General features: G+C 46.7%; 1 protein-coding gene across 2 annotated transcripts in view; it reads right to left on the bottom strand.

Moving 5' to 3' along the window:
* Positions 1 to 23942, bottom strand: part of TPP2 (tripeptidyl peptidase 2) — a 635278-nt gene that overhangs the window by 313021 nt on the left and 298315 nt on the right. For both annotated transcript variants that reach the window (XM_069204557.1, XM_069204556.1), the window contains exon 17: positions 22504 to 22658. In XM_069204557.1, the coding sequence (XP_069060658.1) occupies positions 22504 to 22658 (155 nt within the window). The remainder of the gene's footprint in view (positions 1 to 22503; positions 22659 to 23942) is intronic.

Here is a 23942-nt window from a genome sequence, read left to right as displayed (position 1 = left end):
ATTTAAGGGCGTGTTTAGGTCTGGGGGGTTAGTAGCCAATGGCAACTAGCCCTGAGGGTGGGTACACCCTCTTTGTGCCTCCTCCCAAGGGGAGGGGGTCACAATCCTAACCCTATTGGGGGAATCCTCCATCTGCAAGATGGAGGATTTCTAAAAGTTAGAGTCACCTCAGCTCAGGACACCTTAGGGGCTGTCCTGACTGGCCAGTGACTCCTCCTTGTTGCTTTCTTTGTTCCCTCCAGCCTTGCCGCCAAAAGTGGGGGCCGTGGCCGGAGGGGGCGGGCAACTCCACTAAGCTGGAGTGCCCTGCTGGGCTGTGACAAAGGGGTGAGCCTTTGAGGCTCACCGCCAGGTGTTACAGCTCCTGCCTGGGGGAGGTGTTAGCATCTCCACCCAGTGCAGGCTTTGTTACTGGCCTCAGAGTGACAAAGGCACTCTCCCCATGGGGCCAGCAACATGTCTCTAGTGTGGCAGGCTGCTGGAACTAGTCAGCCTACACAGACAGTCGGTTAAGTTTCAGGGGGCACCTCTAAGGTGCCCTCTGGGGTGTATTTTGCAATAAAATGGACACTGGCATCAGTGTGCATTTATTGTGCTGAGAAGTTTGATACCAAACTTCCCAGTTTTCAGTGTAGCCATTATGGTGCTGTGGAGTTCGTGTAAAACAGACTCCCAGACCATATACTCTTATGGCTACCCTGCACTTACAATGTCTAAGGTTCTGCTTAGACACTGTAGGGGTACAGTGCTCATGCACTGGTACCCTCACCTATGGTATAGTGCACCCTGCCTTGGGGCTGTAAGGCCTGCTAGAGGGGTGTCTTACCTATACTGCATAGGCAGTGAGAGGCTGGCATGGCACCCTGAGGGGAGTGCCATGTCGACTTACTCATTTTGTTCTCACTAGCACACACAGGCTTGTAAGCAGTGTGTCTGTGCTGAGTGAGGGGTCTCTAGGGTGGCATAACACATGCTGCAGCCCTTAGAGACCTTCCCTGGCATCAGGGCCCTTGGTACCAGAGGTACCAGTTACAAGGGACTTATCTGGATGCCAGGGTGTGCCAATTGTGGGATCAATGGTACATTTTAGGTGAAAGAACACTGGTGTTGGGGCCTGGTTAGCAGGGTCCCAGCACACTTCTCAGTCAAGTCAGCATCAGTATCAGGCAAAAAGTGGGGGGGTAACTGCAACAGGGAGCCATTTCTTTACAGTTACCAATGCTTGAAAGCATTTTCAGCTAAAAACACTGTGATTTACATTTTACTTAAAAATCTACATCTCCTGAACCCTCTGGTCGAACTGGTTTGTTCTGGTGTCTAAAAAGTTGTAAAAAATAATGAAAATGTCACTTACCCAGTGTACATCTGTTCGTGGCATCAGTCGCTGAGATTCACATGGTCTGCATAGCTCGCCATCTGGTGTTGGGTCGGAGTGTTACAAGTTGTTTTTCTTCGAAGAAGTGTTTTCGAGTCACTGGACCGAGTGACTCCTCCTTCTTGTGCTCATTGCGCATGGGCGTCGACTCCATCTTCGATTGTTTTCCCCGCAGAGGGTGAGGTAGGAGTTGTACTATAGTAATAGTGCCCGCGCAATGAAATGTGTAAGTATGTACCTATTAAAGGTTTAAATAATATATATACAAATGTACAAAATTGAAGGTAACTTCTGAACTGCTACAGGCTTCCGGGGAGGTGGGTGGGCCCATGTGAATCTCAGCGACTGATGCCACGAACAGATGTACACTGGGTAAGTGACATTTTCAGTTCGATGGCATCTGTCGCTGTAGATACACATGGTCTGCATAGAATAGTAAGCAGTTATTTCCCCATATGCGGTGGTTTAGCCAGTAGGAGTAGAAGTTGTCTGAAATAGAGTTCTTAATACAGCTTGACCTACTGCAGCTTGTTGTGCGGATAGCACATCTATACAGTAGTGTTTGGTGAATGTGTGAGGCGTAGACCATGTGGCTGCCTTACATATTTCATGCATTGGGATGTTTCCTAAAAAGGCCATTGAAGCACCTTTTTTCCTTGTTGAATGTGCCCTGGGAGTAATGGGCAGTTGTCTTTTTGCTTTAAGGTAGCAGATTTGGATGCATTTAACAATCCATCTGGCTATACCTTGTTTTGATATTGGGTTACCTGCATGAGGTTTTTGGAATGCAATAAATAGCTGTTTAGTCTTTCAGATGTTCTTTGTTCTGTCAATGTAGTACATTAATGCTCTTTTGACATCTAATGTATGTAGTGCTCTTTCAGCCACAGAATCTGGCTGTGGGAAAAAAACGGGTAGTTCTACCGTTTGATTTAGATGGAACGGTGAAATAACTTTTGGTAAACATTTTGGATTAGGTCGTAGGACGACCTTATTTTTATGTATTTGTATAAAAGGTTCCTGTGTTGTGAACGCTTGAATTTCACTTACTCTTCTCAGAGATGTAATGGCGATGAGAAAGGCAACTTTCCAGGTTAGGAATTGTATTCCGCAAGAGTGCATGGGTTCGAAAGGTGGGCCCATGAGTCTTGTTAGGACCACGTTTAGGTTCCATGAAGGAACAGGTGGTGTTCTTGGTGGTATAATTCTTTTAAGACCTTCTATGAATGCTTTGATGACTGGTATCCTATACAAGGAAGTTGAATAGGTAGTCTGCAGGTATGCAGATATTGCTGCAAGGTGTATTTTAATAGAAGAGAAGGCTAGCTTTGCTTTTTGTAAATGGAGCAAGTAATTTACTATATGTTTTGGAGTTGCGTCTAGTGGTTGTATCTGATTATGATGGCAGTAACAAACAAATCTTTTCCACTTACTTGCGTAGCAGTATCTAGTGGATGGCCTTCTGGCCTGCTTTATGACTTCCATACACTGTTGGCTAAGTTGTAAGTGTCCGAATTCTAGGATTTCAGGAGCCAGATTGCTAGATTCAGCGATGCTGGATCTGGGTGTCTGATCTGTTGGTTGTGTTGCGTTAACAGATCTGGTTTGTTCGGCAGTTTGATGTGGGGTACTACAGAAAGATCTAGCAGTGTTGTGTACCAGGGTTGCCTTGCCCACGTTGGTGCTATTAAAATGAGTTTGAGTTTGTTTTGACTCAATTTGTTTACTAGATAAGGGAGGAGAGGGAGAGGAGGAAAAGCGTAAGCAAATATTCCTGACCAGTTCATCCATAGGGCATTGCCTTGGGATTGCTTGTGTGGGTATCTGGACGCGAAGTTTTGGCATTTTGCGTTCTCTTTTGTTGCAAATAAGTCTATTTGAGGTGTTCCCCAGAGTGTGAAGTAGGTGTTCAGAATTTGTGGGTGGATTTCCCATTCGTGGACTTGCTGGTGATCTCGAGAGAGATTGTCTGCCAGTTGATTCTGGATCCCTGGAATAAACTGTGCTATTAGGCAAATTTGATGGTGGATTGCCCACTTCCATATGTTTTGAGCTAATAAGCTTAACTGCGTTGAATGTGTTCCTCCTTGTTTGTTTAGATAATACATCGTTGTCATGTTGTCTGTTTTGACAAGGATGTATTTGTGGGTTATGATTGGTTGGAAAGCTTTTAGTGCTTGAAAAACTGCTAATAATTCTAGATGATTTATATGCAGTTACGTTTGATGTATGTTCCTTTGTCCTCTTATGTTGTGTTGATTGAGATGTGTTCCCCACCCTGTCATGGAAGCATCTGTTGTTATTACGTACTGTGGCACTGGGTCTTGGAAAGGCCGCCCTTTGTTTAAATTTATACTGTTCCACCATAGAAGCGAGAGGTAAGTTTGGCGGTCTATTAACACCAGATCTAGAAGGTGACCCTGTGCTTGAGACCACTGTGAGGCTAGGCACTGTTGTAAGGGCCTCATGTGCAGTCTTGCGTTTGGGACAATGGCTATGCATGAGGACATCATGCCTAGGAGCTGTAGTATTGTTCTTGCTTGTATGGTTTGATTTGGAGACATGTGTTGAATGACTCTGTTGAAATTGTGAATTCCTTGTGGAGTTGGCGTTGCTACTCCTTTTGTCGTGTCTATTATGGCTCCTAGATATTGCTGTACTTTGCTTGGCTGAATGTTGGATTTTGCAAAGTTGACGGTGAACCCTAGTTTGTAGAGGGTTTGTATGACTTGATTTGTGTGGTTTGAGCATTGTGTGAGCGAACTGGTTTTGATTAGCCAGTCGTCTAGATACGGGAATACATGTATTTGCTGCCTTCTGATGTGTGCAGCGACTACTGCTAGGCATTTTGTGAATACCCTTGGAGCGGTTGTTAAACCGAAAGGCAATACTTTGAATTGGTAATGTATTCCTTTGAATACAAACCTTAGATATTTTCTGTGAGATTGATGTATTGGTATATGGAAATATGCGTCTTTGAGGTCTAGGGTTGTCATGTAGTTGTGTTTTTTGAGCAATGGTAACACTTCTTGTAGTGTGACCATGTGAAAGTGGTCTGATTTGATGAATGTGTTTACTACTCTGAGGTCTAGAATTGGTCTCAGTGTTTTGTCCTTTTTTGGTATCAAGAAGTACAGTGAATAAACTCCTGTGTTTATTTGTGTGCTTGGTACTAATTCTATTGCATTTTTTTGCAGTAGTGCTTGAACTTCTATCTCTAGAAGCTGTGAATGGTGTTTTGATAAATTTTGTGATTTTGGTGGTATGTCTGGAGGGAATTGCAGGAATTCTATGCAATAACCATGTTGGATAATTGCTAGGACCCATGTGTCTGTAGTTATTTCCTCCCATGCTTCGTAATATTGACCTATCCTTCCCCCCACTGGTGTTGTGTGGGGGGGGGTGAGTGACGTGTGAGTCACTGCTTGTTGGTAGTGGTTTTGGGGCTTTGAAATCTTCCTCTATTCCTAGGGAATTGCCCTCCTCTATACTGGCCCCGAAAGCCTCCCCTGTACTGTCCCTGGTAGGTGGACGGTGCGGACTGTGAGGTACTGGCTTGTGTGGCCTGACCCCGAAACCCTCCTCTAAAAGGTGTTTTGCGGAAGGTGGTATAAGATCCTCTGCTCTGCGGGGAGTAGAGTGCGCCCATGGCCTTGGCAGTGTCAGTGTCCTTTTTGAGCTTTTCTATGGCTGTGTCGACCTCCGGACCGAACAGAAGTTTTTCGTTTACTGGCATGTTAAGTACTGCCTGCTGAATTTCTGGCTTGAATCCAGACGTTCTGAGCCATGCGTGCCTACGGATGGTAACCGACGTATTAATGGTCCTTGCGGCTGTGTCTGCTGCATCCATAGAGGAGCGTATTTGATTGTTGGAAATGTTTTGACCCTCTTCAACAACCTGTTTTGCTCTCTTTTGTAGATCTTTTGGGAGATGTTCAATGAGATGCTGCATCTCATCCCAGTGGGCTCTGTCGTATCGCGCTAGCAGCGCTTGTGAGTTTGCGATGCGCCACTGGTTTGCTGCCTGGACAGCGACCCTCTTCCCGGCTGCATCGAACTTTCTACTTTCTTTATCTGGGGGAGGTGCATCCCCAGAAGTGTGTGAATTTGCCCGTTTTCTGGCAGCCCCTACCACCACAGAATCTGGTGGCAGCTGAGAGGTGATGAATACAGGGTCCGTAGGAGGCGCCTTATACTTTTTGTCCACTCTAGGCGTTACTGCCCTACTTTTAACTGGCTCCTTGAAGATCTCCTTTGCATGGCGTAGCATGCCTGGGAGCATAGGCAGGCTTTGGTAGGAGCTGTGGGTGGAGGAGAGGGTGTTAAATAAAAAGTCATCCTCTACTTGTTCAGAGTGTAGTTCCACATTATGGAACTGAGCTGCTCTAGCCACCACTTGTGAATAGGCTGTGCTGTCCTCAGGTGGTGATGGCCTAGTTGGGTATGTGTCTGGGCTGTTATCAGACACTGGTGCATCGTACAAGTCCCACGCGTCTTGATCTTGGTCGTCGTGGCTCATGGCGGTGTGAGCTGGCGAATGTGACGGGGTGTAAGTTGGCGAAGCCGGAGTTACAGGTGGAGGCGAGGGAGGAGGTGTTACCGTCTTTGCTGTTTGTTGCTGAGGAGCCTCTCGTGCTACAAACTGAAGTGTTCTCTTTCTTTTGACAGGTGGAAGGGTACTGATCTTCCCTGTCCCCTGCTGAATAAAAATACGCTTTTGCGTGTGATCCACTTCAGTGGATTGCAGTTCCTGTTCGAATCTGTGTCTTTTCATTTGTGAAGACATAGAAAGTTCTTCAGTATAGGAGCCTGAAACTGGGTCTGTTGGTGCTTTTTTTCGGCTCCGAAAACCCTGTTGTTTGTTTTTTCGGCTCCGAGGTAACCTTCCTCTTCTTTTGTGCCGAAAAATCTTGGCCTCTATGGTCTTCGGCGCCACTGTCTCGGCGTCGATCCGTGTCGACACCGAACTCTCGGTGTCGATGCTTCTCTTTAGCACTCTCTCGGTCCCGAGGAGGCTGCGTGCCGGTGTCTCGACCGGAGTCGGACGATCTCGACACTGAATGGGCCTTTTTCGGTGCCGATTGTTGGTCACCGTGAATTTGGGTTGAGCCATGGCCGGTTGGCAGTGGCGTCCCCTGGGCCTTTTTGCCTTTTTTAATTTCTGATCTCGACGTCTTACTCACAGTTTTTGTATTGTCGAGTTCGTCGGAGTCTGAATCCTGGATGGAAAAGGATTCCTCCTGTTCCTCTTCTGTCTCGAACTGTCGATGCTCTTTTGGCGTGGACGCCATCTGCAGTCTTCTCGCTCGACGGTCGCGCAGAGTTTTTCGGGACCGGAACGCCCGACAGGCCTCACAGGATTCTTCGCTGTGCTCGGGTGACAGGCACAGGTTACAGACCGAGTGTTGGTCCGTATAGGGATATTTGTTGTGGCATTCAGGGCAGAATCGAAACGGGGTCCGTTCCATCGGCGTTGTTCTCCACGCGGTCGGGCCGACTAGGCCCCGACGGTGTGCCGAAATCTACCCCGAAGGGCACCGAAGCGCTTCGATGTTCAATGCGTCGTCGTATGTGTTTATCTCGAACCGGATCGCAACGATACCGTCGAAAATCTTCCGTTTTCAGCTATCTTTCCGTTCCGAAACTCGGAGCGACAGGAACACGTCCGAACCCGATGGCGGAAAGAAAACAATCGAAGATGGAGTCGACGCCCATGCGCAATGAGCACAAGAAGGAGGAGTCACTCGGTCCAGTGACTCGAAAACACTTCTTCGAAGAAAAACAACTTGTAACACTCCGACCCAACACCAGATGGCGAGCTATGCAGATCATGTGTATCTACAGCGACAGATGCCATCGAACTATCTATTATTATAAATTGGTGTTGGTTTTATTGGTGTTGCACGACTTCCTTATTCTGTTGTTTTTGTACTTCTAAATGCTTTACGGTTGTTCCTTTATTTAAGTCCGACTGCTTGAAATTACAGTTACCCAGGGTTGAGCTAAGGTTTAGCAAACAAGTCTGACTGGACTCAAGTCGGCATCGTGAGAGTATTACACAAAGAGGTCACACACCGAGGCCACATAAAACACTGCATTGCCCGCAGTGCACAACAGCACTTAGTCTTTGCAAAAATGCAAAAAAGGTGGTTTAACAGTTAACCTGTAGATCTCTCCAACTCTCCTTGTGGATGTGAGCGTCAAAAACAAAATGCTTCTTCTCCGATGCAAGTTTGATGGCCGGAGAGTTTTGAAGGGTCCTTTTTATCTCATTACCACTATACAGATCAAACAATCCATGTCCCCTACTCGTACTCTATCAGACATTGCATTAGAGTATCTGAGTCTCTAAAAAGTCCTCTTTCCAGGTACAATTCCTGTGGATGCGCAGGAATTGCCCCCAAAAAAAGACTGTCCTCTGATGTCTAGGATGATTCTGAAGTAGTAAGTTAGCTTCTAGCGGTTTCCTGTATAGGGATGTATAATAATAATGTTAATAATAATAATAATAATAAAGTGACATGTAGAGTGCATAGTTACTTCACGAGAAGTGTCCCAGCGCTCAGGTTTTGCTCCAGACCCAGAAGGCTCAGCTAGATGCATTAAAAAAAAAAGAAAAAAAAGAAAAAGGTTTCCAGATTTTTCCGGAAGGATAGCTCAGAAGTTTCCTGCCTAAGTAATGGGGGGAGAGTTCCACATCTTGACGCCCAGAAAGATGAAGGAGCAACCTCCGGTGCATGCCTTTTTAAAGATGGGAATGCAGGCCATCATTCTCAGATTTCTTCTAGTGGAGTAAGGTTTGATTAGAGGTTGCAGCTATTGTAGGCCTTTGCTGTTAAGAATTCTGTAGCAACAGCACATGGCTTTAAAAGAACCCCTTTCCTTTAAAGTGAGCCAGTACAATTGCACCAGAGCAGGGGCCATAGGGGAACGTTTCGGCAGATTTAGCAGGAGATGAGCTGCAGCATTCTGTACATGCTGAAGTCTCATAAGTAGAGATTGAGAGACCCCCACAAATATAGGACATTGCAATAGTCCAGTCTTGACACAACTGGAGACTGGACTACTGTCTTCTTCACTGCTTCTGGAAAGATGACAAGGATCTTTTTAAGGTTCTTAATATCCCAAAACACTGTCCCACTTGATTAGTGATTTGGTTATCAAATGAGAGCCTTCAGTTGAACCAGATGCTGATGTTTTTCCCTTTAGGTTTTGGTACAGGTAGAGGCCCCAGCGAGAAAGGCCACCAGGCTGAGGACCAGAGCGAGGCCTGCCTGCTGAGGACCCAACTTTAGCTTGAGGCAACTGAAGTTCATCCACTCAGCAACCTCCGACAGGCAAGAACTTAAGAGAGCCGCTGTGTTGGCAGTGTCCTGAGAGAGGGTGATAATCAGCTGCATATCATAGGTATACTATAGAGTGTTAAAGCCGTAAGGCTCAATGGTATTAGCCAGAGGGTGCATATACAGATTGAAAAGAGTAGGGCTCAAAGAAGAGCCCTGAGGCACCCCCACCCCACTGCAGTCACCTGAAAGGTGAGGTTCTGAAGAAATGAGAAGCCACAGCAGAGTCTTGTCACCAACTCCATAGCTCCACAGCCATTCCAGTAGGAGGCTGAGGGACACTGCGTCAAAGGCTGCGCAGAGCTACAACACCTCTATCCACAGCCTGCCGAATGGACTCAGAGGAGGGCAGAAGTGCCGACTCAGTACCGTACTGGGGACGGAAGCCCGATTGTGACTTGTGGAAGAGGTCTCATGCCTCAGTAAAGGCTGAGAGCTGTTGATTTAATTTTTGTTTGGCCACCTTGGAAACAAAGGGAAGCAACGAGATGGATCTGAAATTTTCTGGTTTTGTTCTTAAGAAACAGCACTATGGTAGCTTGTTTCCAAAACAGGAATCTGGCCTGACAAAGGAATTGATAAGATAATTGCATAGCATGGGTGCTATTGAATTCATCCCCGCTCGAGAATGGCCAGGGAGGCAGGGTCTATAGGGTCACATAATTTAACAGCTGCTAGTAGAGGGGTTAGTTCCACTATGGTAACGAAATATCTGGTCCAGACATATTCTAGTTGCAGAATTTTCCCCCAGGCGTCAGACTTGATCCGCAGATTTTTTTCTTCAAGCAATACCCTTGCATGTCGGTAGGTGGAGTCGGTCAACTCCACAGGCATCGACGTCGTAGTCGCCATGGTGATGTCGGGAGTGGTACATAGACGCTGCCTCAGTGCAGTGACGTCATTTTCTTTTAACGACTTTCCACGCCAAAGCACAGAGCCGCTGAGAACACCGAGAATGGTGCGCCAAAGCTAAGGAACTGATGGGGAAATCGCTGTCCCTAGAAATCAGTTTGAAAGCGGGGAGGATGGGTGGGTCGGTAAGGAATCTGCAACTAGAATATTTCTCTACCAGATATTTTGTTACCGAAGGTAAGTAACTTGTATATCTGATAGAGAATTCAAGTTGCAGATTCCTTACATTAGAATAGATACCCAAGCAATGCCATCCTCGGTAGTGGGCTAAGAACCAAGATCATACTAGAAAGTGCGGCAGGACCAAAAGACCAAAGTAGCCATCCCGATGGACCAGACTGTCCAGGCAGTAATGTTTAGCAAATATGTGCAGGGGATGCCCATGTAGCTGCCTGGCAGATATCCAGGACAGGATCCCCGCGTGCTGACGCAGTGGAAGCAGCAGTTGCTCTGGTGGAATGAGCGTGCAAGCCCTCAGGGGGTTGCTTCTTGGCTAAAGCGTAGCACATCTTGATGCAAAGAAGTACCCATCGAGAGATGGTACGTTTTTGCACTGCCTTCCCTTTCTTCGCACCCACATACCAGACAGAGTTGATCGTCCACCCGGAAATCTTTAGTACGATTTAGATAGAACACCAATGCCCTTTTTGGGTCCAGACGGTGAAGTCCTTGTCCTTTTTCGGCACCAGAAAGTAGCGGGAATAACAACCACATCCTAATTCTAGCATAGGGACCCTCTTTATAGCTCCCTTGGCCAAGAGAGCCACGACTTCCTGGCGGAGAAGTGCCAAATGATCGTCCGGAAGTTGGCTGACTGATGGAGGCACAGCTGGTGGGGCAGATTTGAAGAGGAGCGAATAGCCCTTTCAAACTATCTGCAAAACCCACCTGTCCGTAGTGATGGATTTCCATTAGGGCAGGTGATGGCGAATCCTGCCACCAACTGGATTGGAGTGAGGGGGCAGACTAGGAGGGTTTTGAGGCTGCAGTGGGGGCAGGGGTGGACTGGGCAGACCTCTGGTTCCCTGTCCCACGCCCACGTGGAATTCTACGTCCCCGGCCACGCAGCGGCTAAACAGCATGGGTGGCATGGTAACTGGGTTGGGGACATGACAGGGAGCCCCTTCCGTGGCCATGAAAGAGGCAAAAGGCGGACTGCTGGGGGCGAGGGGCAGCGGAAAGGCCAAGGAACCGAGCCGTAGCCCGGGAGTCCTTAAATCTCTCCAAGACCGAGTCCACCTTGTCTCCAAAGAGACGGGAGTCAAAGGGCATGTCCAAAAGAAACTGTTGGACATCCCCCGAAATAACAGAAGTACGCAACCAGGTGTGGCATCTCAAGGCCACCGTCGTAGCAACTGATCTGCCCAGAGAGTCGGTCGTGTCCAGCATACATCGGATCGTGAACTTCGCCGCGTCTCTCCCATCGTTGACAGCTTGGGAGACGATAGCCCAGGCCTCCTCCGGTATCTGCGGCAGAACTTGCATGACCGTATCCCACAGAGAGTGAGTATAGCGGCCCAAAAGGCATGCGCTGTTCACGGACCGCAGCGCGAGACTGGAGGAAGGAAACATCTTCTTCCCAAATTGATCCAGCCTTTCTGATTCCCTATCCGGGGATGCAGAAGGGAATGCACCTGAGGAAGTTGAGGCCTGGATGACAAGACTCTCAGGCATGGGGTATTGAGGCAGGAATTTAGGGTAGTTTGGGGTGGGCCGATGGCAGCGTGCAATAGTACTGTTCACAGGAGCCCCTGTGTTGGGTTTGGACCAAGTACCCAAAAGGACATCGTTGAGGGCTTCATTGAATGGCAAAAGGCGCTCAGATGTGGAAGGCCCTAGCTGAAGCACCTCCGTCAGGAGATTTGACCTGATCTGTACAGAAGGCAGCTCAAGGCCAAGGACCTAAGGCACCCTACCGACCACCATAGCATAAGTTGCTCCCTCCGCCGTAGCCACGGGTAGGAGGAGACAGCATGCCAGCGTCTGGAGAAGTGTGAAGTGCACTGGCCTCGCCCAATTCCTGTGCCTAGTCCAAAGATGGGTCATCCTGGTATTCACAAGGGTCCAGGGACCCCTCCAATCCTTCCCCCAATTCGTACCCATAAGGAAAAGGGTCCAAAACCAACCTGGGGCGGGTAGGCCCCATCGAAGACAGAGGAGGTGTCGGCCAATGCCGTTCCGAGTTGTTGGGGACGAGGATCGAGTCGACCTCGATGGTGGGCATCACCGACGTCGGGAGTGTCAACAATCGAACCAGCGCTGGGGAAGGTCTTAGTGGTACAACGGGCGTCGGTGCGGATCCAGAGGGGGGTCTCGGTAGCCGGAGCCGAAGCCGCCAGATTAGAACTCGAAGGCCCCCCAACCGAACCCCCTGTATCGGGGTCGGACTGCCCAAAAAAGAGGTGCATTGCCTCATAAAACTCCTTTAATTGGGCAGGGGGTCGATCCCGGAAATTCAGGGACACACGGTGCCGAACAGGAAGCGGGCTCCAAAGAGTGAGGCGTCGAGCATTGATGCTCCTCTCGCGTCCCATCAGCCAAGCGACAGGTTGAAGTCGAAGGGCGGCGGGAGCACTTAGACTTCTTCTTAACTGTGCCCGAAGACTTGGAGGACAAAGGATGGTGGTGGCTCCGCAAGCGGTCTCGAGATCTTCCCCTCGAGCGAGACTGGGGACCTACGCAGAGTCGAGGCCTTCGGGTGCACGGCCCGGCAGTCGGAGCACAAGTTTGGGTTGGGGTCGGGCTCCAAACACCACAAACCGACCCGATGCGGTTCCGTCATCGACATCATGCGTTGACAGTCCTCTCACGGCTTGAAACCCGTCTTCGGGAACATCTCGACACACCAAAAACCTCAACAAAACAGTCAAACTCGGTCAAAAAGAGACCAGGGTAGCTCTGCTAATCAGCGCATGGCGTGGAAAGAAAACAACTGACATCACTGCGCTGAGGCGATGTCCATGTACTACACCTGACATCACAGCGACTATCCCAACGTCATCACGGCGACTACGACGCCAACAAACACCCGCAGAGTCGACAGACGCCACCTATTGACGCGCAAGGGTATTGCTCAAAGAAGAAAATCTCCGGATCCAGTCTGACACCTGGAGAAAAATTCTAAGATAAGGATTTGCCAACTAGAAGTCTCTATCAAATATACCTGTGGTAATCCTTCAGGGCCACACAGTAATTAGTCTTTTCAGTAGGATCAAAGTTTTTACGCCAGATCTGTTCAAGACGTTTACAGTTTTTTCTGAACAGATAACTCCTCACTGAACCAAGCTGAAAGCTTCATTCTTCTAATGGTGTGTTCGACCTGCGGTGCAATTTGGTCCAAGGCACCCTTTGTCCAATCTACCAGTTGAGAATTCGCTGTGTCTACACAATCATCCAAAACAGGATGTCTCACTTCTAGAGCTTAATTAAAGGTGACAGAGGTCACCTTGGCCCATTTCAGAGTTTAAACCGGTTGAGGAGAAATGGACGAAGGTAGCAGGGTGCTAATGGGGATATGAAGAGGAAGCACAGTGATCTGACCATGGAAGAGAAAGTGGATCCACCACTAGGTTAGCTAAGTTGAAGAAAATGGGATCCAAAATATGTCCCAGCTTATGAGTAGGGCCACAAACCAATTGTGTGAGCAGCAGAGCTTTGAAGTCAGCCACCAGAGCAGCCACCGCTCGGCACTCAACGCCCTCCAAATGGAGATTGAGGTCTCCAATGACTGAAGCTCGAGTACCTCAGGACATAGGCTAATAGGGCATCTGCTAGAGAGACTACAACATTTTAGGCTAAGCGCGGTGGACAATAAAAAAACCCTGCTAGAGTGAAGTTACAAGATGAAGCAAGGGAAAGAAATGCATCCTCGCTACCTGCAGTAGTTCCTGCCAAAAAGGTTTCCAAGAACGAAAAAAGGCATATTGTTTATCATCTTTCTAGACCCAAAGGTCAAAGAAGGGTATCTCAGCCCTATCAAAATTGATAGTAAACTGTATATCTGCTGATAAAGTGTTGAGCTAGCTGTGCAATTAGTGTATCCCTGCTATGAATATATCTGCTAGATCTGGAGCAAATCCACCCCTTCGCCACACCCTTTGTTTGGAAACAGAACTCACCACTGAATATAAAGCAGTTCTTGTTCAGAGTAATTTCATATAGAGCTTCAATGAACCAACTGGGTACCTGCCAGGGTTGCACATGTTGGATCAAAATGTCTTTAATGGCTCGTATAGCCTAATTTTGAGAAATGATGGTCTACAAGGACTATATGTCCATTGCCCTAACTAAGGCAAAAATGGTCCTGGATTGCTTGTGTGTTGGCTCAGGGACGATTAAGACAGAATTGCATATGGCTGGGTCCAAAATGAGGTGGCACAGTGTACAAAATAGCGATGGACTGGGATGCAACCCGAGTAATTACCAGTGGCTGGGATTAATTCAACCATCCCATCCATCACCTTTTGTATACTTTAGAATCAGCTTTTGGTTCTTGTCTGAGGAATAAAGAGTCTGGCTGGCAACTTCATATATTTTTTAACAGTTTTGGTGTTGCATACATCAAGGTGGCTGGAGTCAGGAATTTTTCCATCTGCTTGTTCTGAAAATCCAGGATACAAAGGCAAGAAAGGTCTTCATAAAGTACTTTATTGTAACATCTCCATGATGATTGAGTAGTACGTGGGATTTTGATCTGAACATTCAATTTAGCTGCATCTCTGATGAGAACATCTTGGAAAAATCAAGACATACTTGAATGGAGAAGCACGTGATGAAGCAGAGATATATGTTGTATCAGTGTCATATGAACTCAGATGTTTATGGAGTTGTTTGTTTATGATGATCCGGATTTTGTGGAGGAGGAGTGGACAGATCTGGCGTTCTTGGAAACAATGAGAGAGAAGATCCATGCTACAAAGTGGACATTGGTGCTGTTGGTAGTCACTAAGAGTGGTGGAACATTTAAAGGCTGAAGAGGATCTGCAAAGGATCCTCAGCTGAAATTATTACCTTGGTCTTTAGAAATAACTGGCTTTCGCACAAGATGCTCTCCTTCAGAATGTCCTGAAGAAACTGAATGAAATAAATTAATTATTGAAGTCTACTGAATATCTCGACACTGAATGCCTTGATGTCAATTTAACAGCAGATTGCGGTGCTAAAAACATTCTTGGTGTATGTGCCTTTTTTTGCATCGATGAAGACGCTAAATCAAATTTCAGCGCTGAATGGCAGTGCCAAATGCGTTGTTGTTGGCCTGATAAGAAATGGCATCAAAACTTGTTCACCCACCGCTGATGACGACCATAGTGGTCTCTTTTTTTTATTTATTTAAAACCAACTGTATTTATGTCAATGGTTACTGGCAATATGGAATATAGTATCTGAGGCATTAGCGTTGCCATCAAACCCTTTGGCAGCAGGCATGTCTGTGCTGATAGTCTTGGTGAATGGTGCTCTTGTGAATGACAGCAGAATTTGGAATGATGGCGATTAAGTCTCTGGTGTATATATATATATTTTTTTTTTACCCAGCTTGTCCTCTGTGGGGGTCATTCCATAGGAGGAAGATGGTGCAGTAGAGCGAAAGCCCTCTCTTTTCTTCTGTGCTTTTTCTATCCTCTTTAGCTTAGTTTCTCCAGCTTCTGTCCCTGATAAATTTCCTTTTTGTCATTTTCTGACAAAAGGGACATTCTTTTACAGAATGAGGTCGAGGTAACTGGACCACACATAGGGTGTGTGGTACAGAAGCAGAGTTCTTCTTCCCACAGGAGGAAAACTTCACAAAAGCTGAAGCAATTTATGAAGAAAAACAACCTCTTGAAGGTGTTCAAATTTAGGGCAGATGTTAAGCGCTTCAAAAAATGATTGAAGGTTTTTAAAACAATTTTCTGAAGGAAAACCTTCAGTCAAAAGGTGGGTTAATAATCATTAAGTGTCTGAGATCCAGTCAGTATGAGCCGGAAATAAAGAACTGAGGCTCTGAGGCAAACTGCCAGTACAGTGCTGGGTAATGGAAGCTGCTGGCTCTCTTAAAGTTACAGTGTATGCTCAGTGCAGATGATGCACTCTTGGCCCCACAGGCTCATTTGCCTTAATTTTTCTCTGCAGTTAGAAAAGGGTGTTAGGTTGGGTTTTTATTATGTGGTTCATTGCAACATTATATGTGGTTTGAAATCATAACTATATCACTACAGCTTTCTTTAGAAAAATTGTGGTTAAAGCTGGTCTGTCACCAGACTGATCAACACTGAGGTGGCTGCCTTCAACATCAGAAGAATATACATATAAAAGAAGTATTCTGGGGTCACTGCATGCAGATGGAAGTCTCCTATGATTAGGACTATTAGTGAGAATCCTATGATGTAGAAATTACTATTATATAAAACACTGTCATACTAATGGTCTAGTTCATGATATAAAAAGCTGCTGATAAAAAAATAAGCTAAAAAAAAGTTTTGGTTTGAGGATCATTACAAGAGGGCCCAATCAGGAATCCACCACTGGACAACAAGGAAATGTCTTTCACAGTGGGAGTGGACTACCTTGGAGGAAGAAGGGCTTCCAAAACATCAGGAATGATAGTTCAAATAAACAAAACATATATAGATGGCAGCCGACTATATCTCCATCGCCATAAGACAGCACATCTCTCAGACCCTCAGGGAAGCAAACTGCGTTTTACCAGGGAAACTAAAATACCGAGTAGGGTTTATGATTGTATAAGTATATATGTAGATAGGCAGACTTTCCTGGCATCTATCCAGTCCACCTTGACTCAAACACTCAAACCCTATTCTGCTCCTCTGGAGAGCTGTGGAGTTTGTAGGCGGATGCAATGGCTTCTGGGAAGATGCCGCAATCCAAGTATCAGCAGCAGCAGGAGGCAAGTAAAGGGAGGAGTGCCTGCGTGAACTATTTTTTGAGTGCATCTGGTCATGCAAATATGTTGGCTAATTTCCCTTAGTAGCTAGAGACCGCCACACCCGGAGCTCTAGCACCGCCCATTAGAATACCATGGAATCTTCTCCGTAACATCATGCTACCCCTGGCATATTTATAACCACTCTTTTCTGATGGGTAACCTGACACAAGGCGTGCCCCTTTCTGACCTCTAATCAGCTGCATTTCACTTTGTCTAGGGGAGTAGATTTGGGGGTGTTACCCAATAATCTTCATCACCCTTACGCAAACTTAATTGCGCCCTGGAAATCAGAATTAATAATATGTCATGTAAAAAAATATAAATGAGTAGGGAGGCAGGTATTCATAGCCAGGACCTACCTCAATCTCTTGTGGTGGAGCAGATCAAGGAAGACATATCTCATCTTGCACCCTAAGTGTGCTAAGACTCTCTAAATGCAAGAGATAATTTACTATCAACAAATAGGAAATACAGTGGAGCAGTTCAAGTGGCTTAAAGTCTGGTTCATCTGCCCCCCTCCCACTCCCCCAAATATCATAGATGCCACACATGCAGTCTTGTGTGACAGAATGACATTTATGTGTTCATATTTTTGGATGCACAGCTTGGCACAGTTTATATTTGTGGTTTGTCTGCAGGTTATGGCCTGTTTCACGTGTGTGTGAAACTTGCTTGCATCAACTGTTTAATGGGAGGCAGATGTAATGGCTTAGAATAAACCCCTCAGGAATTCCTTGAGTCCTCACCAAACTAAATGTTGGGCCACAGTTGGCTAAATGTAGCAGAAAGAGGACCAGCTGATGTGGCTGCAAGGATACTGGAAATATATGTGCTGAAAACACCAGACAAATTGTTTGTTACTTAGTTTAGTAACCTTTTGAGGCTAAAGATGCCATGATTTGAGAGGGAATTTAACATTACAATTCATGATGTCCAGGAGCAAGGTGTCAAGTACCAGGCTGTCAAGTAACAGTATTATCTCCATCAGCCATTGAAGATGATCTGGCACATTTCCACATTGCTGGTCAGTGCAATGAGGGGAAACCGAGGAAAGTATATGCACATATTTCATGTCATGTCCTGGTTGAAAATTCCTGGAGGGGTAGAAATTGAATTTGTACTGGAATAGGTGGTGAAAAGATCAAGTCCAGACTTGCTCCAATAGCGGCTCACTTTGTTCAGCTGCACCTGATCAAACTATCATTCATGGCACTCTGTCTCTTCTGTTCATTTCCACAAACGTTAAAGCCACTTGGCTGGTGGTGTGTGTAAGGAAATGCCTCCTTGGCATGGTTACCCCCTGACTTTTTGCTTTCGCTGATGCTAAGTTATGATTTGAAAGTGTGCTGGGACCCTGCTACCAGGCCCCAGCACCAGTGTTCTTTCCCTAAACTGTACCTTTGTCTCCACAATTGGCACAACCCTGGCACTCAGGTAAGTCCCTTGTAACTGGTATCCTTGGTACCAAGGGCCCTGATGCCAGGGAAGGTCTCTAAGGGCTGCAGCATGTCTTATGCCACCCTAGGGACCCCTCACTCAGCCCATACACACTGCTTGCCAGCTTGTGTGTGCTGGTGGGGAGAAAATGACTAAGCCGACATGGCACTCCCCTCAGAGTGCCATGCCAACCTCACACTGCCTGTTTCATAGGTAAGTTACCCCTCTAGCAGGCCTTACAGCCCTAAGGCAGGGTGCACTATACCACAGGTGAGGGCATATGTGCATGAGAACTATGCCCCTACAGTGTCTAAGCAAAGCCTTAGATATTGTAAGTGCAGGGTAGCCATAAGAGTATATGGTCTGGGAGTCTGCCAAACACTAACTCCACAGCACCATAATGGCTACACTGAAAACTGGGAAGTTTGGTATCAAATTTCTCAGCAAAATAAATGCACACTGATGCCAGTGTGCACTTTATTGTAAAAAACACCCAGAGGGCATCTTAGAGGTGCCCCCTGAAAACATACCCGACTTCCAGTGTGGGCTGACTAGTTTTTGCCAGCCTGCCACACACCAGACATTTTGCTGGCCACATGGGGAGAGTGCCTTTGTCAATCTGTGGCCAAGAACAAAGCCTGTACTGGGTGGAGGTGCTTCTCACCTCCCCTTGCAGGAACTGTAACACCTGGCGGTGAGCCTCAAAAGCTCACCCCCTTTGTTACAGCGCCACAGGCATCCCAGCGAGTGGAGATGCCTGCCCCTCCGGCCACTGCCCCCACTTTTGGCGGCAAGGCTGGAGGAGATAATGAGGAAAACAAGGAGGAGTCACCCCCCAGTCAGGACAGCCCCTAAGGTGTCCTGAGCTGAGGTGACTCTTATTTTTAGAAATCCTCCATCTTGTAGAAGGAGGATTCCCCCAATAGGATTAGGGATGTGCCCCCTCCCCACAGGGAGGAGGCACAAAGAGGGTGTAGCCACCCACAAGGACAGTAGCCATTGGCTACTGCCCTCCCAGACCTAAACACACCCCTAAATTCAGTATTTAGGGGCCTCCAGAACCGAGGAAGATAGATTCCTGCAACCTAAAGAAGAAGAAGGACTGCTGATCTGAAGCCCTGCAGTGAAGACGGAGACGACAACTGATTTGGCCCCAGCCCCACCGTCCTGTCTCCCTACTTCAACGAAAATTGCAACAGCGATGCATCCAACAGGGACCGGCGATCTCTGAAGCCTCAGAGGACTGCCCTGCATCTAAAGGACCAAGAAGCTCCCGAGAACAGCGGCCCTGTTCAAGAAACTGCAACTTTCTGCAACAAAGAAGCAACTTTAAAGACCCCACGTTTTCCGCTAGGAAGCGTGAGACTTTCCACTCTGCACCCGACGCCCCCGGCTCGACCTGAAGAAAACTAACACTACAGGGAGGACTCTCCGGCGACTGCGAGCCCGTGAGTAGCAAGAGTTGGCCCCCACAGCAACGCCTGCAGAGGAAATCCAGAGGCTCCCCCTGACCGCGACTGCCTGTAACAAGGAACCCGACGCCTGGAACCAGCACTGCACCCGCAGCCCCCAGGACCTGAAGGAACCGAACTCCAGTGCAGGAGCAACCCCCAGGTGACCCTCTGCCTAGCCCAGGTGGTGGCTACCCCGAGGAGCCCCCCCCCCCCCCCTGTGCCTGCCTGCATCGTTGAAGAGACCCCCGGGTCTCCCCATTGATTCCTATCTGAAACCCGACGCCTGTTTGCACTCTGCACCCGGCCGCCCCTGTGACGCTGAGGGTGTACTTTCACTGCCTGCTTGTGTCCTTCCACCCCCGTGCCCTACAAAACCCCCCTGGTCTGCCCTCCGAGGACGCGGGTACTTACCTGCTGGCAGACTGGAACCGGGGCACCCCTGTTTCCATTGAAGCCTATGTGTTTTGGGCACCACTTTGACCTCTGCACCTGACCGGCCCTGAGCTGCTGGTGTGGTAACTTTGGGGTTGCCTTGAACCCCCAACGGTGGGCTACTTTGGACCCAACTTTGAACCCTGTAAGTGTTTTACTTACCTGTGAACTTAACAAATACTTACCTCCCCCAGGAACTGTTGATTTTTGCACTGTGTCCACTTTTAAAATAGCTTATTGCCATTTTTGTCAAAACTGTACATGCTATTGTGATTATCCAAAGTTCGTAGAATACCTGAGTGAAATACATTTCATTTGAAGTATTACTTGTAAATCTTGAACCTGTGAGATCCAGACGATGTACAAGTCGTTGACTCGAGGGGGCAGGATTTATCTATTTATGGTAGCCAAAGTGAAAAAAACAATCTAACTAAAGCATGGCTTTTTCAGATTTTAAAAGACATCTGTTGGTAGAAGTGCCTTTTTCGTCTAGTTCAGTTTTCAGAGACTTCTGGAGCAGGGAATACAAGGAAAGCAGTGGTAAATACTTAGTTGGTGCAAGACCCAGAGAAGGTCACCGTACAGCGGGGCAATCAGAAATGCAGTAAGGAGGGCATGTTGTATTCTGGGAGGGGAACCCTGCTCTGAATAAAGAAAAGGTGAAACTAATTTTAATGGCTGGGTTCTAAGCAGAGGGATGCACAGGCAGTCATGTATATATGGACAAAATACAGAGCAGGGAGACAAATTCAGTGCAACAATGCACTTGGTGTCCCAAATGAATACCATCATACATTCAGGTTCTACCAAAACTTGAACACATACACTCCAAATACACATCATGCTTATGCCCAAATATAAAAGCACTAGAAGGCCTTGGGAGAGATGAACCAGCCTTTACCGGGGGGGGGGGGGGCAATAGGGAGTTGTTAAAGAGCAAATTTAAAATGTTACAGACGGAATTCACTGGAGGAAAAAAACACAGGGCATAAAAAAAGTATTAGGGGAGGGCACCACAACTTTTCCAACCAACACATTTTGGCCCAAGAGTTAACAATGAATGCACAATTACTAAGGGGCTCAACAACGTCACCATCAAAAAGGAGTAGAGCCCAATTATGTTCACACTGGGGAGTTATAGTGGGAACTAAAATGAATAGGAAGACCATTCTTAAGGGCATCCTACAGAAAGCTCTATTGTTTGAAAGAAGAAAAAAAACACTCACATGAATAAAAAATTAATGGCGGCCAGATACCATGGACAACCCTTTTCCTGAACCTTTTTAGGTTGGAAATACTGCAAAACTGCAGGAACAGAGATGAAAATAAGGAGCTGTGATATTAGATTCTCACAAGCCTGAAAATCCTTTCCATCTCCCTGCTTAGACAGACTGTCAAAGTTGCAGCTGGAACCACACTGACTCCTTCCTTGGACAATATCTAATACTTCTGTTATTGCTGTTCAGTCTGGATACAGAGGCTCTTTAGGGGTGTGTGTGGGACCATCTGCTCAGCAGAGAAGTCGAGAAGTCAATCCTGATACAAAGCATTCCTCAGAGACCACAAGTTCAAAATTGTGACCGCCATACATAGTCAGGGTCATAAGAATGTTTGGTTCCCTCCCGCACTACAAAAGCTTTGTAGATGCAGATGTGGTGTGTTCAATGCCCAAACCTATGTTTTCATCACCTTATTGCAGAGGCTACTGCAATCCTTTTATTAAATATAATTTATAGCTTTAGTGTTGCTACCCTGGACTTGCACTCTCCAGGTTCTTACCAAGGAGAAAAGAAGGAGATCAAGTTAAATGTTTAATGCAATGGCTTTAGAATTTATCTTCCAGCACCTTCTCTCAGGATATCCAAAATCAACTGTCTAGTCGGACTTGTAGGCACCACATGCAAACAAAGCAACCATGGCCACATTTGTCTGTGGCCTCAACAATATCCATTAAATTTTGCCAGTATTAGACCAGCAATTACCTTAGAGTACAGACTGAATATTGAAACTCTGCAGGCTCCTAGAAAGAGTTAAACTTTTTATTTTTTTTATTTATTTTTTACAGCACCTTCGAGACCACTTTTTCGATTGCAGTTGATGATTCCTAGGACTCAACTATGGTACATTTAGAATATGATAGTAAAATAAAGCAAACTTTAGTCTGCAACTCCGAGCATGCTCAAGCAGTAGACAGGGGTGAAACTTGGGGCAAAAAGTTCTGCCTTCAATTATCCAAAGAAAATGTTGCAAAAGAACGATTCAACTGCCAATGGGAATGCACAAACAAAAGAAAATAAGGTTGTTATCTGTCCTTCCAAATTATGAATTAGTAATAACTGTTGAATAGCAAAATCAAATGTGGAACTCAACAGAAAAGTCCTACTGTTCAAGGATTAAAATTAGAACAATCTGAACAAATCTGAAAATACCAAGATGGCCCAGGCTCCAGGGACTGCAAGCACAAGCAGTGTAAGCAATTTTACTTTGCCTAGAGCAACATTAACGCATCTATGAGAGTGGCTAAATAGCTTTTGCTTATTAGTAGAGTTTAGTAAGTATCATGCAAGCTGAAAATAAGCCAAACACCACAGCTATTAGAGCATCTTGACATAAAATGTTACATACCAAAACAGGAAATGCTTCAGTCACAGAGCCCTTCTCTGGTAAAGAGGAAAACTTGTAGAACTCATGGCTTCGATAGGCCTTTTGCTTCATCAACTGAACTGCATGGAGCACAAACTTCGAAGACACATCTGATGAGCATGAAGATACTGTAACCTCTAGGGTAAAAGAAAGTCAATAAATGGAAAATGTGTGCATTGACTTCAGATTAAAGTTAATTCTTATTCAAACCACAAGCAACCTAATGCATGGATTCCCTTGGCCAATCCCCACTGAAGTACCAGCCCTAGCAAGTATCACACATCAGGGGTCAGACTAACACATTTTAGGGTGGTGGGCCGCATCACCTCACTAAAGTATCTAAGTCATGCATCTATAGTGCCTCCTGACACCATTGGTGCTGCGTGGCACAAGCAGAGATGAATGTAGGAACCACTCTCCACTAGGTAAAGCAGCGCGCTTCTGGTGAGTGCAGTGCACACAGTGTGTGCTGCCTGACCACATCCTGCTGCACACATACTGGGAAGCAATGCAACTATCATTAGAGTTGGCACAGCGTCATGGCCTGGGGCTGGCTACATTCAATCAACCAGGCCTCACTCTCAGCCCAGGCTGTGGCGGAGCCTCGTGTGACGTGGCTGTTAGAGAAGGATAACACCACAGTTCCTATTTCTGCAATAATAAAGTCACCCAGCAGTACGCCTGCACTGAATGATCTGGGTGCGGCGCCTCCCCTTGCTGGTTTTCCAGCAAATGGTGCCACCCCTGCACTGTGTGCTGTGTTGGGATTATGGCCAATCAATGAGTGGCAGCTGTGGTCAAATTAAACTTTTTTTCTTGTACAGGTGCCCTGTCGCAGGCAGTGTGTGAGGCAGGCGTCCTCTGGTCCAAGTGGCACCTAATTGGCTGTGCACTCTTTGTGCTAACTTACACAAGCCTTGACAGGGTCGTCAGTGCACATGACTGACACCCTGCAGGATGTTTTAATTTTACTATCCTGCCTGCCCCCAGGAAGGCATCGCAGCTGCTCAGACAGGCCTGCCTGAAAAAAACATGCAGGGGGTCCTCTAATTATCGAAAACTGCAGCCAACTATAGTGAACTCTCTTGAGGAGATTTCCCTGTGGTTCTCTACCTGCTCTGACTCAGCATTAAACTGTAGCTGTACCCATCGCCCTCCTCTGCAGCTAAAGCCCCGAGACACTTTGCAGCTCAAGACTGTAATTAAAGCTAGCTGGAGAAGTGCTCAAATTGAGACCCCACTCCCAGGCACTGATGGAATAGCAGCAGTCAGGTGAGTCAAGCACTCTGCCTAGGGTTGACACATTTCCAAGAGAAAAAAAACTTGTTACTTACCTGCAACTCTTGTTCTCCAGTTTTGGTATATTTCATAGATTCACATGCTTAAGTCATCCTTGTCATCGAGATGGGAGTCCCACAATA

The sequence above is a fragment of the Pleurodeles waltl genome, chromosome 8 (genome assembly GCF_031143425.1).
Source record: "Pleurodeles waltl isolate 20211129_DDA chromosome 8, aPleWal1.hap1.20221129, whole genome shotgun sequence".
In the NCBI taxonomy this organism is placed as follows: domain Eukaryota; kingdom Metazoa; phylum Chordata; class Amphibia; order Caudata; family Salamandridae; genus Pleurodeles; species Pleurodeles waltl.
The sequence above is the reverse complement of the archived record's forward strand: the minus strand, read 5'-3'. Positions and strand labels throughout refer to the sequence as shown.